General features: G+C 46.8%; 1 protein-coding gene across 5 annotated transcripts in view; it reads right to left on the bottom strand.

The window, feature by feature from the left end:
* ADAM22 (ADAM metallopeptidase domain 22) overlaps positions 1 to 16,061 on the bottom strand; it is a 1,877,697-nt gene that overhangs the window by 1,669,567 nt on the left and 192,069 nt on the right. For all 5 annotated transcript variants that reach the window (XM_069648369.1, XM_069648368.1, XM_069648372.1 and 2 more), the window contains exon 3: positions 2,570 to 2,646. In XM_069648369.1, the coding sequence (XP_069504470.1) occupies positions 2,570 to 2,646 (77 nt within the window). The remainder of the gene's footprint in view (positions 1 to 2,569; positions 2,647 to 16,061) is intronic.

Raw genomic sequence — 16,061 nt, forward strand, 5'->3', positions numbered from 1 at the left:
AGTGCCTTTTTGTTGCTGAAAAGTGTAGTGTGCCCTTTGGCATTACCAAGTCCTAGCTATTAGCATTACCTGGGTGAATCAGGTACTAGATGAATTACTGCATTGCTGCAAGCCGTGTGAATGTCTTCTCCCAGCTCCAGTTGCCCCCCAAACCCCATCAAGCTGCCCACCTAGCACGGTGAAGACCTGAACTAAGCAGCCACTGGAACAGCAATCTTCATCTCCAGGATCCTCCAGTAAAGCTTCCAGCACTGACATACAGCACCTCCAATATACACAGTACTACTCCGCGGATGTCCTTTCTCCCCACAGCCCAGCACAAAACATGGGGTGAAGTGTGGAACTCCACCCACAATACATGTTTGGCCTCTACCAAATCAAGATGGGTCTCACAGAAAATGATTACCTTTATTATTACAAAAATCCAGACCAAAACAAATCTATCAACATCAGGAAATCAGTGTCTGCAGACAGCCCTTCCTCCCCTCAAACTTTCCAACTATTACAACATCACGCAGTATTGGGACGCCGATACATAAAGCGGCCATTTTGGATGCATTTCAAATTCTTTTCATCCTAGAACACAGCGATTCTCCACAGGGAGCATCTTGAATTTGCAAGATGGGTAAGCCATGAACATTGACCACTACAGTATTTCTGTATAGTTCTACTTTAAACTACAGTTGGATCTGATCTTGAGGATCCACTTCATAGTTAATATTGCTTATTTCATTGTACTGCACAGGCTCAGCATGAGGTACGCTATCCTCATTAAGGTCCATCGATTGAACTCCACACTTACCACTTCTGGGGTAAGTGGTTGTTACTTTTAAATTTTACATTTGCCATTTCTCCTTTTTTTATCTGGTTCGCTATGAGACAGGCCACATTAACATATTTTCTCTCTTTATTTTAGAGAGACGGCTCTCTTACCAAGAATCCCCCTCAGATCAATTACAGCTGGACTATTCCAGGTTGAGAAAAGCACATTCTCACCTCTAAGAGGAGAGGTGAATATAGATAGAGGATAGTTCGGGACAACTTACTGATGTGAAGCTAGAACTCGTGTTATGAGGGGTACCCTCACCCAGTAACAGTTACATCATCTTCTTAGGTTCAATCATTGGGACATTGAAAAATGGTGCTTCGTGGAACTTGATAGAGTATAGAGTCCATCAAGACTGTGAACGCCTTGAAGGTATATCTTTTATATTAGCTACTTGTGGGTTCTATGTTATAGGCTAGTCTGCATAACAAAACATTCAGGCTTATCACTGAACACATTTGCTACAGTAAACTTGGCAGGGAGATTAGGCTTGCTCTTGAGATGTTCAAATGCAGATACTGATAATTATCAACTATTTACATACATTGGAAACATGGAATTAATAATGGTGGTTGTTTATGTTAACTTTTATCACATAAGTATGAAAAAAATTGATGGAGATATGAATAGAATATTTATTGTGTTTTTGATCGTTTGTAGATCACATCATTGCTTGAAGACCGCTGACAAAGAGAAGACTTCTCGAAACGTGTTGGGTCATCATACGAATACAAATGTATGTTTTAAGAAAAAATCAAATCTCAAGAGAATTTTTATTTGCACATTTAATTTTCATCTATAGAAGGAAATGCCAGAAAAGATGGTGACTGAATCTAGGACAAACCAGAGGGTCTTTACATTACCTAAAATCTCTTTTTTAGGGACTTTCAACCTTTTTTGGCTTTCTACAAGGCTGAGATAGAGTGCACGGGACGGGAGTTCCCTAACTTTTGGGAACTCTTTTTTTTATTTCATGTTATTTGATCATGTGCGACAATCGTTGTTTTCTCCCCAGCACCTTGAATTACATTAAGTTATGATTAAACCAGACAATATTTAGAACCACATTACTTCGGGTGAGCATTGTGTCATCACACCACTTCTAGTACTATTCAAACAATGTCACAAAAGGAATGAAGAGACATTTGCAACTGTAGGCCACTTTTCATTAGTGCCCGAGACAATTTTATGGACCAGTCCGACCCTGAACCAGCTTACCATCTGTTCAGAAAGGAGCTTAAAATGCATCTCTTTAACTAACGACTGCACTGTTTTCTCTCCTGGCTCTCAGCCTCTGTAATGTACTAGCGCCTAGATGACCACAGGCTTTGCGCGCTGCTATAAATGGAAAAAATAAATAGTAGCACAACGAATCTTGTGAGTCAAAATGTGAGTCATTACAACAGAAGTAGATGATTGGCCAGCTAAGTGAAACACTTCGCTGTACCCTAACCTCTCAAAAGAGACTATGTTGATAAATATGCACATATGGTGCACTATTATTACAGGAAATATATGGCATAGGTAAATTGGCAATCACGAAGCCTAACCTGTTCCATACGTACGGTGCATGTTGCGCTAAATACACTGTCTACAACAACAGCGTGTGGGCAAGCAAAGCTCATTACCATAAAGATTTACAAATGCACAGCGAACAGATGGCATTGAAGAATAGTGAAAAAGACAACAGCAAAACCAAAAGCAGGTTTTAAAATGATCTGTTAGTATAAGGAATATACTTACTGGTTCAGCGCGACGTCTAATATGAACGATGACCCAAAAGCGTCGACCTGGAAGCTGGCCATGGCAACGTGCGCGGACTGCAATAATAAAGAGACAGAGTTGTTTAGTATTCAAGTGCAGTGCAACCAGGCCGAGCAGCACATTGCCCACGGTCAGCTTTGCTTTTCGTCCTACTGTTGCATTTCACAGGTTCACGGTAATGTGAGTTAAAGGGTCCCCTGTTGTTTATATTCTACATAAAATGGCGGACGATTAAAGGAAACCATGAGTTAGTCTTCAGTTAGAAGTGGGTCACAAGCGTTCCAGTGATGCGGGCACTAGTCTAACGCAAGTGTTTACTTTTGATCAGTCTCCCAAGTTTCCACATTGCTAACCACCTTTTTCGAGGGAGAGTTGTTGCGTGTTCAAATTCGTTCACAAACCAGTACATTCTTTCACTATGTTGCCCGATTACCCCTGCCTGTTATTACATGTTGCAAAACACTGGGACGCAAGGCCACTTGTTGTCATGCGCCTTGCCTTATCAAAGTGTAATTCATGAATGGGTTTGGTTTAGGGCTTGGAGGCAGGTGCCCTGTTAATTGCTTAACATAATCTAAAAACGGACATGATTTCCCATGGAGGTCTCTCTCTTCAAAATGTAAAGAAAACATTAAGGCACACACAGGGCCATCTTCAGCACTTTGGGGGCCCGGGGCACTGACACCTCTGGGGACCCCCTCCAACAGACCAAATGAATTAAGGGATACGGAATATCAGTGCGCCGCACCCTGTGTCATGATAACAAACCATAGCTTGATATACTGCCTCGCAGAGATCAAAATAAGCATGGTAAACTCCCTTTCAGATACCTTACCCTCCTCATTCACATTGTAATCAGAGTGATAAACAAGTAGCATTTCATGGGCAACATTAGCAGTCTACGAAAGGGTACTTGTGTTCAAGCATAGGTACAGCAAACGTGTCATCAATAGCAGCCACGTGGAAGGTATACTGGACATAGTATAACTGCAGGACACAGATTTTATGACAAAGGTACACATAATCCAGAATAGTCTCAGATTAGCTGCCTCGGAGACAGCAAAAGTGCTCTAGCATGGATACAGACGACCAATGGGAAGCAAGGATAAAACGACACATACCATAGCATAGAGATTTGCAGATACCAAGAAGGTTGTCTGTATCCAGACAGACTGAGATTAGAATTGGGACATGGTTTTCAAGCAGTGTTGCCATTCGAGAGCAAAGAAACAGGTGGGTATGGTGTGTAATATATCAATGCTCACCATCATTATAGAGGAGCAACACTATATATAGCCAGTGAAACCATGAATGGGTCTTTCTTAAAGATCACACCCTGAGAACAAAATCACACATTGATTAAGAGTTGAAGCTGGGATTCATACCCACAGTTTCTGCTCTTTTCTAGTTTTTACCTTGAACTCAAATAATCCCATTTTACAGAACTGACTTGGAAAATATGAAAATCTCATAACCCAATATAAACATTTTAAAAAACAAAACATTATAGAAAAATATTATTCAAAATGGAAATGATTCTAGCTTCATTGTCTCCATCATCAAGGAAAGTATATAAATACCAACATACTAATGGATGTGATTTTAAAAGATTTCAGATAGGTTTCTCTTTTGTATTGTAAAGCTTTAAATACACCCCAAGGAAAACGATGAAACCTTGGTCCTTGGATTCTTTTGTATTTCCATTTTTGTAAAAATTGTCATTGATACAATTAAAATCAAATAAACAAAAAGAATACACCCCAAACACAGGCTTGTGCAATGGTATTTGAAAACATGCAGAAAAACCTTTGAATTGTATAAAAAAAGCAAACCGTTTTGTTGTCACATAAGCAAACCTTAACATATGCTGGTGAGAAGCCTGCAATATCTGGTCTGCTCTCTTCTGTCTAGAACTCCTTCCACTCAAACGGCCTACATGATAGGAAAGATCACGTAATTGGCCAAAAAATGACACCAGTATGTGAGAACACAACCTTTTCATAAAAGGCAGTACAGTACTGTCAGTGATATAAGATTTGTCCAGGATCACTATATCATCTGCTGGCAAAGCCAGGATCCAAACATGAACGCTTTGTTTCCACAGTCTGGAATTTTGATATATAAACACCTCTAACACTTTATTGTCATCATTGTGGGAGGTTAGCTCAGCGGCAACGTGCTCGCCTTGGAAGCAAAACGACATGGTGCAACACAGGTTCAATTCCCGAGTCGGCGCTAAGAAACCTCTGGGTATTAAGCGCGTTATAAATAACTTATCATATCATATAATTGGAGGTGCCTGCCTAGGTTTTACAACTCCCCATTTAAACAAACCAATTTCCAGACCATCACCATACTGACACTATGTTAGTTTCTATAGCAACCACAATCTAGTGCAGGTACATTCGTGATAGCACCTGGAATGCTATAGAACAACATACATATACATGCAGGCTTAGCAACTTCTTACTTTGGAAATGCTGAGTCAGCCTAGCTGGAATTAGGTATTGTAATCTTCTATGTGAACGCATATCTCTGCAATGAGTGCTTAACACACTGAGCTATCCTCTGAACCATCGGGACACTCAAATGTATCAATATGTATTTCAACTTTGGCAACTGAACGTGATCGATATAATCACCCCAGAAAGGTGAGAATGCTACAGGTGTTTTGCCACCCAAACTATGTTTACCACAGTGAGCATAGCATTACAGGGTGAAAAGATCAGAACAAAATGTACTTGTCAACAACAGACAGAAAATAGGTTTAGCCTTAGCAGCACACCATAGAAAATCCTGATGTGTGTTACTTAATTTTGACGACTTAGGGAAACTGACTTTTTTTAATAAGGCTCCTTTTTGGGGCCCCCTCCAAAGTGGGGGCCTGGGGCAAGTGCCCCCTTTGCCCTCCCATAAAGACGCCTCAGGGCACACAAGCCTACTTAGGGGACACACAGAGCTACTGCCTTTATACTCAACAGAAAGATTGTATTTCTTGCACATTTAATTTTCTCACCAAAATAAACATTTGCACAATTACATCACCTTCCGCCCCGTTCTCTAAAAACCTGAACTTTCCCTGACTCGCCCCCTGTTTTTGCAATGGGTCCTGTTAGGAAAGATTTCATTTATGTGTCATTGTCCCTCCATTTGTTGACCACCCCCCCCCAAACGTTTTGCTTTTGATTGGCTATCCTATCCTGACTTTTTACCAGTGGAGCTCAGCCGTCAGCTGTGCTCCCCTGGGCTTTTGCTCACTTGTTATGGGGAAAGTGACAGGTCTTTCAGACTGTCAGTACTGTTTCCCTTAGTCTTTGACAATGTTGCCATATCATGGTAACCTTTTAACAGTGCACAATGTACCTTTCTGTACTGTGCGCTGGTGTCCTTTCTGTTTTATGGCCCTAGACACACTCAAAAGTTTTTTTGGTGATTGTACGAGTGTGCCTGGGATGAACTGGTGGCAGCAGTTACTTTTCATAAGTGTTTTACCTCTTTTTACAGAACCCTATCATGTTTACCGCGTTTGGTTCAAGACTGTGGCCAGGTCCAAAATTGGGCGAGTCACAAAGTCTTTTGTTCTATCTCATGGCTATTTTGGCCCTTTCCTTCAACCAGGTCGAGTAACCCGGGTTGTCCTTATTTGGGCATGCAGCCTCCCACGAAAACCGATCTCTTTCACAGGCTTCTGCCTGTCACATGTGTGTGTCCACGAAGCGGGTTGGGACTGTCTGGTCCCAATCCACACTACTGGTCCAGGATGTCTGGAGTGCATGAACGACTGGGAACACCATGCACCATGATTGGTCCACGACTGGGATGGCTGTATGAGAGCAGATCTTCGATTGGAAGTCCTCGATTCTGGCGCAAAGCTAATCTTGGATAAGAGAAGTGTCTCTGCATCCATTCCAGGTCGATCACCTGAGTTCTCTGCGAACTACAGAAGGAACCAAGTACCCTGCACCGAAGAAACAGACTTGTGGAACCGCCGGAGACGCTTTGAAAGGTTTGGCACCTTTCACCCTCAGCTATCCCGTCGTACCCCTGTTTTCTTCATCAATCAAGAAGGCCTGCCACGGCACTTTGCCCCTTTGGAGTAGTGGGAAGAACTACACTCTGCGCCCCCTGCTTGCCTGCCGAACGTGCCCCTTCGGAAGTGTTCCTTGGCCATCCAGTGAACTCTCCAGCTCTACCTAAGGATATCCCACAGAATCGCTGCTGTCTCGAGTTGAAACCTGGGAGTTGGAAAATCGCTTGCTTGTGGTCCCATGCCCTCTTCTGCTAAATTTTGCAGGCCTAGTTCCTCTGGGTCCCGAATTAGGAGAGTGTGTTACGCTGCATACATCTGTGATTCCCGCGTCACTACCTGTTGGTGGCGGTCACTGTAGGTGTCTTTCTGACCTACTCACCTGTGCCCAGAAGCCTGCTGCATCAGAATTTTCTTTGCATCTTTTTTGGAAGCTGAGAAAAGGTAACTGTCCCGTCATTAACAATCGCTCTATTCCGCAGCCACTGAGAGCTAGAGCGCCACGAAACTGCAGGACTGGAACCTACTAGCGACCTCGACTAAACTGTAAAAGTTTGGTCCGAACTGTGCCAAGGGTCGGTGAGTACTAGCATCACTTACTGGTGACCCCCTGGCACAACCAATCTCTTTTATGCATGGATATCCATAAAAAAGTATGTGCTTTTGGCTGGCTTAGGCTGCGCTCCCTAGCTATTCTCACCTTTTTAAAACTTATCTGCTGCCAAGGGCACAGCCTACTCAAATGGTGGGAACCAATTCTTCATTGCCTCAAGCCCCTTTTGCATTCACTGCTACTACACTGTGTGCCCTTTAACCTGCTTGGCTGCATCTCTGCCCGGTGGGGCTGATATGTATTTATGCATTTTGGGTAACACAAATATTGCTGGTATTCTAGGGCAGCTACAATTCAAAAATGCACATTCATTTTGTCTCAAAAACCCTCGTTGTACACCAATGTTGGTCAGTTGTTCAACCATCTCAAGTAAAGCACTAAAAGCAAGCCTGCCAGAAGGGTCTAGGCTTGGTCTTGGGCCTTGTTTAAAAACGAAGTCCTGGGAGTGTGCACCTGAGAGACATGGCATACATTACCCACTGCTTATTATATGCATACCAATATTGAACATATAAGTCCAGCTTTTAGTGTGACTGCTCCTCTTTATCAGAGCCTATCTATAAAAGAAAGTGTTGTCTAACTCTGCTCTTTTTCTGTCCCAAACAGTTCGAGCTCTGGGGTGCTTGGAGGCACAGTTCAGCAAACCATCTTTAAAAGACTTTCTAGCAGGAACAAAAACAATTCCAATTTTCTTTAGTTATACATACATCTTTAACCTCCAACAATTTCAATTCCAAAATGTCAATTTGACTGATTTTGACTGGTTCGTTTCTGAAGCTTATTTTGACATCTTTTTTGGAGTAGACAATCTAAATGGGTTTTTTAGTGAAAATAAACATTGGCAGTATTCTTACCCATTCCTGCGGGCTGGGTGATTCTTTCTATCAGCAGCCTGGATTTACAAACTGGGGTGCTGATAGCAATGTATTTGTTTGAAGTAATGGGTTGTGCGCTCGTCGCAATCTGTTCTTTCAAACACTCACCCAACATGGCCGACACATGAACCCATTCTTCCCAAAGTATGCCATATCGAAACAAAACCATGGCCTTTCCCAACCGCATTTAACCTAAAATGAGTGCATAGTCTTGCAATGAAGCAATTCTATAGAACTATGGTGACTACCTCTCCCGGGCTCCATCCTGTAGCCATTAACTTACTGTTGTCCCTTTTTAACCTTGACAAGTGGGTCTTATTTTGCTGTTGTCATGTTTTCCCTGCCATCTCCACCCCTGTACCAGGGCCAAGACACCATGCAGCACCAGTTCATTGCAGGCTGATGTAAGATGGCGGATATTGTAGTGTCGGTCCCTCCTGAATCGCTATCTTCAACATTCTTCAGCCTCTTCTCCCTCTACCCTCCACTCATCATCATCATCAGTCTCGCCATAGTTTGACTGAACAAGGGAGGGCATGGCTGCTATAAGAAGAGATCTAATCTGCCCATGTACCATCCTAAAATGAGGCAACACTGCTCCCGCGCCAGAGCATGCCACCTGCAGCAGTGTCCAATATAAGGTCGAGGGGTCTCCATGCTCTTCTCGTGTTGATTTGGATGAGAGGCCAAGCAGTACATGCGGCTGCCGCTTTGCCTAGAGCAAGACAGTCCATGCAAACAATCAGCCAGGGACTATGCCCCTCCAGTGTTTACCTTCTAACGCCCCAGAGGACATTGCCTGGTTAGGAGTCCTGGGCCCATGCGCTGTCCAAGTGAGACTCATTTAAATAGCACAGAACAAGTTATTGTGTGAAAAGGCCTTCAGCTGTTTCTTTCAATTAAAAAACCCCCAGGAGATATTCATATTAAGTTTTCATTTCCAAGGCCTGCCCTCTACAGCCCCCTCACTGCATCAATAGGGAGACTCGTTGGCAATGTTCATGGAGAGGCAGACACGAGTAGCAGCCCATACAAAACATGAAGTTCCATAAGGGACGAGCCAGAACGCAAGCTGGGTGCACTTGTGTTTCCTTGGATGTCATTTGTAGTCCTTTGGTGCTCATCATTGTTTATGGTAGGCCATTGGTAATTCCAACGCCCTTTCCTAAATCAGAGAAATTAGAAAATACTACTGCTGCGTTGGTTTGAATATATGTATTCGAAGGACTGTTCCCCTAAAAAGGTTCCATAACCAGAATGGAAATATGCAACATACAAATATATCAGTGACCTTTTCCCAGTAGATGGGGGGGAAGGAAGTGTCCTGGCCCAAGTGCTCTCCCAGGGTCCATTGTGTCCTCAGAGAGCCGTATTCTAAAAACCCACTAACAAGCCCTAGTCAGGGTGTGCCTACATGACATAGACTTCACTAAATCCGACAATTCCGCAACAAGTATTTACATTGATCCTGTTGACATGGAGCACGGGTTGCTTCTATCTGGGGTGGGTGGTTCTATTTGAACTATTTGTGCCCAGCCAGAGGCCAGAGTGTACTGTGTGTTTGCAGTTGTTTGGGTACAGGATTATGGTGGGGAATCCATTCAGAGACAGTTTAGAGATCTCTCGATACTCTAATCAGTAGGATCCAGTCATGCCACCGCCTTGACATGTTTTCCATCATCAGGAACTAATCTCACAGTAACCACATCAGCAATGAAGAGAAATGCGAGAAACCACTGCCATTACCTACATGGGGTGCATGCCTTTTGGTATCGAGAGAATTAAGCAATGGCCAACACGTTGCAACTCAGTGTAACTTTCTGCAAGGAACCAGAAAGAATAATAAAGGATGCAAAAAAGAATTTCAGAACTGATGTACTCTTTGACCTTGGACAATAGGCACAGGGTGATGACGCATGCAAGGAATGTGTAGGGACACACATTCGGATAGTTTGATACAGGAGGGAAATTCATCTTTTAAGGAGCTCTTTTCCATCCACTATTCTACTGAGGGACATGTGCAGACTTTTGTGGGGCATTAGGAAAGCGAACGCCCCTCTGTTGAGGGTATGAACTTGGAGGGAATGATCCTGTTTTATGAGGCTTAGGAACACCGCCCAGAATTCAACAGGAGGCTCGTGCTTCAAGGAGTTCCTATTATTGGGACACAAAAGACAGAATGGGGAACCGTGTGCTTTCAACTTACCTCAAGTAGGCAGCTAAGTGTAAGAGGACCCAAAGATCAAAGCACAAGGGCTGATGCCCGCACCAGCCTAGAAAGGACCATCGGAATGTCCATTTGATGGAACAAATAATTATTCCTGCGCGGTCAACTGCTCAGAGGGATGGCAGGAACACACAGGTCACTCCTTGTTAAAAGGGCACCCAGTGACCTGTGTGTCTCTTTGATGTGGAATTACGGCCTATGTTGGGGAGCCTGAAGGGGCCCCGTGGACATTGATAAGTTACATGCAGCCTGGACATGTTTGGAGAGGGGGGATCTTGATCCCAATTATTGTAGGTGACTAGTCAATATAATCACCCCGACTACAAGATTCACACTCTCTTTTTAAAAGATGTCTCCCGCATGGTGACTATGCTACTCTTGTTGTGAACAGCCTCTGGTTTTTTGACATGCCTTTCGGAGAAGTCTTTTTCAAGCACTGAACCACCAGGCAAACTTTGACATTTGCTTGATTATTTTTAGTTACATCCTACTGCCTAATTTTCTCCATTTGCTCGATTAACTAGTCAAGCTTTCCTGATTAAGCCCTATACAGTTCATACATTTTAAAAGGCCTTCACAGATCTTCACTTTGAAAACAACTCCTAATAATGTAATGCAATGTAATGTAGCTCTTGTATAGCGCCTGTCTGCCACTATTGGTGGCTTCTCTGTGCTTGGCTCTGTAAGAAAGAAGGGACGGAACCACCAGGGGGCGCAGAGATGCACTGACGCATCTGCACTCGTCTCCTCTGTAGGGCGCCGTCAGCGGGACCTGAGCCCCCCCCCCACACCCCCAGGAGTGAAGTGCCAACCCCCACCGCAGCCTTCTGACGACTCGAGGCACCTGAGCGCCCCAACTCCGGTCTCCTGACGGGGAGTTTTGGCCGAGTTCTGGACCTCTGGAGCCAGGAGGGAGAGAGAGCCCCACCTCCCCCAGCGCCGCAGCTCTGCAGGAAGTAACGGAGAGCCGCGGCTCAGGTGGGGCCCACGGGAGCGACCCCCCACCACACCGAACTTCACTGCGGCAGATCCCGCATCCCCTGGAGCCCGAGCGGGGCCACACAGCGCCTCGGGCGGTTCGCTGCTCTGTACCGGGAGGGAGAGTGAGCCCCGCCTCCTCCAGCGCCGCGCCCCCGCACGAAGCACCAGCGAGCCGTGGCCTATGTGAGGCCCACAACACCGCCGGACGGCGCGGAAGAGTGCCCCCCCCTGGACTTCGCTGCGGGGGTTTCTGAGCCCATCTGAGCCCGGGCGAGGCCACACAGTGCTCCGGGGTGTTTTCCCCTCCTGGAGCTACACTCTGGGTCTGCGTGTCGGGCCCGGCGGCTTGCACTCCCCCTGTGGGCACCGGCGGACCGTGGAGCTGGCGCAGGAGCGCACACAGGAGGCACGGTCTGCCCCCTCAAGATCTTCGGCCCCCTTACTACCTGCGGGGCCAGTGTTCATCGGGGGCCCCCAAGAGCAGAGGCCCCCACCGGTGGAGCGAGAGAGCGGGCGCTCCCCCCTCGCAGGGGTGCCCACAACAGTCCCTCCACCCCTCCCCCATCGGGCCTTCCCTGGATCCCACACAGCTTAGGAGATGTGCGACGAGAGCTCTGTGGCCCCCACGGGTGAGGGTGCCCCAAATCAATAAACAGCATCATGGGCAAAGGGATCCTCCCCTGGGCTAACTGCAGCATTTATTGTCTGACCCCAAAACAGTGACCACAAAGACCGCTTGTGCAGAGGCGACCTGATTTACAGCTGGGACGGGGAGCGTTAGGCCCTTATCGGCCGTGGCCTGGAGATTCGGCTCGAGCACAACCTCCCGCCCTAACAGTGAGTACAACGTCAGGGCCGCATACAGGAAAGACCCCTCGCTGCCCTCCCTTTAGTGTTGTTTCGTGACCCGGCGACGCTGCCCACTGGACCTGGGGCATTCAGGTGGAGATCTTGTGGAGATGGTCTGGGGGGGCCTATGAACTGGAAGGAATCCCTGCAGAGATTTCGATGCTTGCCCCTAGGCTCACCAACTCGCCCTGTGATGGCGGCCCCGACACATCAGGAATTATCTGATACTAGCACAGTCACCAAAGGCATGGCTGCCCTCCTGGAGGAAATCAGGGGCTTCAGAGCGGACATAGCGGTACGGCTGGACACCCTGGACAAAAAGGTGGATAATATAGATGACAGGGTCCAAACGCTCAAAAACAACACAGCCTTGAATGACATTTTTGAGACGCAATTCGACATGCGCCTATCGGAGCTCGAGAGGAGGGAAGAGAAATGCTCCCTAAAACTCGACGACTTAGAGAATAGGGAACGCCGCTGTAACCTGCGTTTTTTGGGCTTCCCTGAGCGTGAGGGTGAAACGCAAATGGACATTATCAAAGCTGTTAATGCTGTGGTGGGATCACTCTTCGAAGGCGTGAACACGAATGAACCAACTATTGACAGAGCTCATAGAGTGGGTGCAGCCAACAGAGGCCCCATATCCATTCTCGTACGATTCCATTATTTCACGGAGAAAAGCAAAATCCTTGAACTAGCACGCAAGAGGGGCCCGGTTGATTGGGAGGGGGGCCGGATCTCGGTGTATCACGATCTGTCCGCCTTTACCCAGGCAAGACGTCGACTCTGCTCACCGCTGACGAAAATACTCCAGACTAAGGGGGTCCGATACAGGTGGGGATACCCATTTTCACCCTCCTTCGAGCTGGAAGGATACAAGTACGCCCTGGTCACGGAGGACGATATTCGTAGGGTGTCGGGGGAACTCCTGGATGAACCAAACACGGAGGTGGGAGAGCAAGAGCGCGAGAGAGCTCTGGTTGGCCCCGGGGGGACAAAGGCTCCACAGGAGAGGCGTAAATTCCGAGGCCACATGAAATTTAGAAGAGTGGCACCGATATCCCCTGGTCAGCCTAACACTTGAGGAGCTCTGGGAAGCTTCACGACCAAGTTTGTACATGACTCTGAATGGGGGAGCACTGTAATTGTTCATAATCTGAATGCGACAGGGGGGTGGGGGGCTCAGGTTGTTGTTTTTGAAGAGTTCAAGAGCCCGGAGGGGGGAGACAATGGTGGCCTGGCTCAGCGACAGGATGAAGCCGCTGGTTTACCAGGCATTCCGGGGGGAAGGGGGAGGGTGGAGGGAAAAGTGGGGGTTTGTTCATTGTGGATTTAGTTGCAACAAGCCAAGTTTTCTGGTCTATTTTGTAACTTTAGAATTGTTTTTTGACTGCAGCAGGGTGCGGAAGTATTGCGGGAGCACTGAAATTTGTTGCTCCACGGAGGGAGCCATGAGCTTTTACCATCGCTGTGATGGATGATCCATTCCAATTTTTGACAGTGGGGTCGTTAAATGTACGGGGGCTCAACTCTCCTACTAAGAGGTCGTTGTTGGTGAGAGAATTTTCAAGGCTCCGGCTCCATTTCCTATTCGTACAAGAAACACACTGGGTCCGGGGCAAAGAACCAAAGTTAAGGGCTAAAAACATTGACCAGGTGTATGTAGCGTCCTTTCTTGGAAAGAAACGCGGAGTTGCCCTACTGGGCTCTCCCGGGGCCCATTTTGTGTTCAAAGCTCAGAGGTCTGACCCGGAAGGACAATATATCATGGTCAAGGGGGGGGTGAGGGGCCGGTTGTTTACCTTGGTTTGTGTATATGCTCCAAATGAGGCACAGGATGGCTTCTGGGAAGGGATGAAAGAGAAAATCATAGCATTTTCCGAGGGCAATCTGTTGGTGGGTGGGGATTTTAACATGGTTCTCTGCCCCGAACGAGATAGGAGGTCGGTCAATCCATGTCCTAACCTGCGACTCCATAAAAAATTGGCTAGTGTATATGCTCCAAATGAGGCACAGGATGGCTTCTGGGAAGGGATGAAAGAGAAAATCATAGCATTTTCCGAGGGCACTCTGTTGGTGGGTGGGGATTTTAACATGGTTCTCTGCCCCGAACGAGATAGGAGGTCGGTCAATCCATGTCCTAACCTGCGACTCCATAAATAATTGGCTGAAGCCTTCCAAGAAGTTAATGGGGAACTGGACTTGAGCGATACACACTCCACTAAGCAAGGCCGTGATCCCGACTCCACCTTTTTCTCAAAGCCACATACTACATTTTCCCGTATTGATTATATCCTGGTTGACTCCACGCTTCGGGGAGAGGTTACAGACTCGGGGGTGGAGGTTGTTCCTTGGACGGACCACGACTTAGTTAGAATAAAAATGGGTATTCCCCCCGCCCCTGCATCCGGGTCCCTGTGGAGGTGCAATGACCTCCTTCTGCACGATAAGGAAGTACGCCAATCCCTCCTAACAGCCATAAAAGAGTACTTCTCCATAAATGACAATGGGGAGGTCGGTGTCATGGGAGTCTGGGAGGCATTCAAGGCAACCACCAGGGGCATTCTTATCGAGACAGATTCGAGGAAAAAGACGGAGAGAGGCCATGAGGAGAAATCATTGAGGGAAAAAATAGATGCTATCCAACCGGGGGGGAAACTGAAAACGCAGATGTTCCCCGGAAAGTGGGAGGAGCTCCAAAGGTTGCGCTCAAAGTTGGCAGACCTCCAGGTGGGACAAGCGGAAAGGAAGCTCTCCTTCCTGAAACAAAAATATATGGAAAAAGGGGAAAAAGCGGATAAGATATTGGCTTGGAAGCTTCGCAAGCTCAGAAATAGTAGGAGGGTGAATTCCATCCGCTCCCCTGAAGGGGAATCGATGATAAGAGACAGTAAAATAGCTGAACAATTCCGGCAATACTATGAGCACCTGTATTGCTCAGAATACGCAGGGGACGGAACCGAGATTGACAACTTCCTGGACTCCCTCCCGAATCCCGGCCTCTCACCCGAGAAAGCAAGTATACTAGAACTCCCCATAATCCCGCAGGAGATAATAGACACCATATCCTCTTTGAAGAGTTTAACAGCCCCAGGGGATGATGGGTATACAGTCAAGTTTTACAAGACCTATCGGTCAACGCTAGCCCCGTTTATGGCCAAGATGTTCAACTCAGCACTGGAACAGGGCTCCCTCCCACCCACGATGATGTCCGCGCTGATAGCTGTACTCCACAAAGAGGGGAAGGATCCCTCCCAGTGTCAATCATATCACCCTATATCCCTTCTCAACGTTGACGTTAAGATCTTGGCCAAACGTTTAGCAAATAGACTGGCGAAACTGCTCCCCTCCCTAGTACATGGAGATAAGGTAGGCTTTATTCCGGGACGCCAGGGTTCGGACAATATACGGAAGACCCTGGATCTCAGGCATGAGGCTTCGAGGCAGGGGGTGGAGGGCTATTTGCTTTCGTTAGACTCTGAAAAGGCCTTCGACTGTGTCGAATGGCCTTATATGGGTAAAGTTCTTCGGAAAATGGGTCTGGGGGACAATTTTTGTGGGTGGGTCTCAGCACTATATAATGGCCCCATAGCAAGAGTCTTGGTCAAAGGCTGCACATCGGAACCCCTGGCCCTATCTAGAGGAACTCGTCAGGGCTGTCCCCTGTCAACCCTCTTATATGTTTTGGCAATGGAGCCCCTGGCCATAGCGATCAGAGCTGACCAAGAAATCACAGGGATAAGCTGTGACGATTGCGACTTCAAACTCTCCCTGTTTGCAGACGATATCTTGGGCTACCTGACCAACCTCCAGGCCTCTCTACCCAGACTATTTGATCTTATAAACTACTATGTTGCCTTTTCGGGGCTTAAAGTAAACACGTCCAAGTCTAGTATTAT

This window comes from Ambystoma mexicanum, chromosome 2q, assembly GCF_040938575.1.
Source record: "Ambystoma mexicanum isolate Mex_15411 chromosome 2q, UKY_AmexF1_1, whole genome shotgun sequence".
NCBI classification, from domain to species: Eukaryota; Metazoa; Chordata; class Amphibia; order Caudata; family Ambystomatidae; genus Ambystoma; species Ambystoma mexicanum.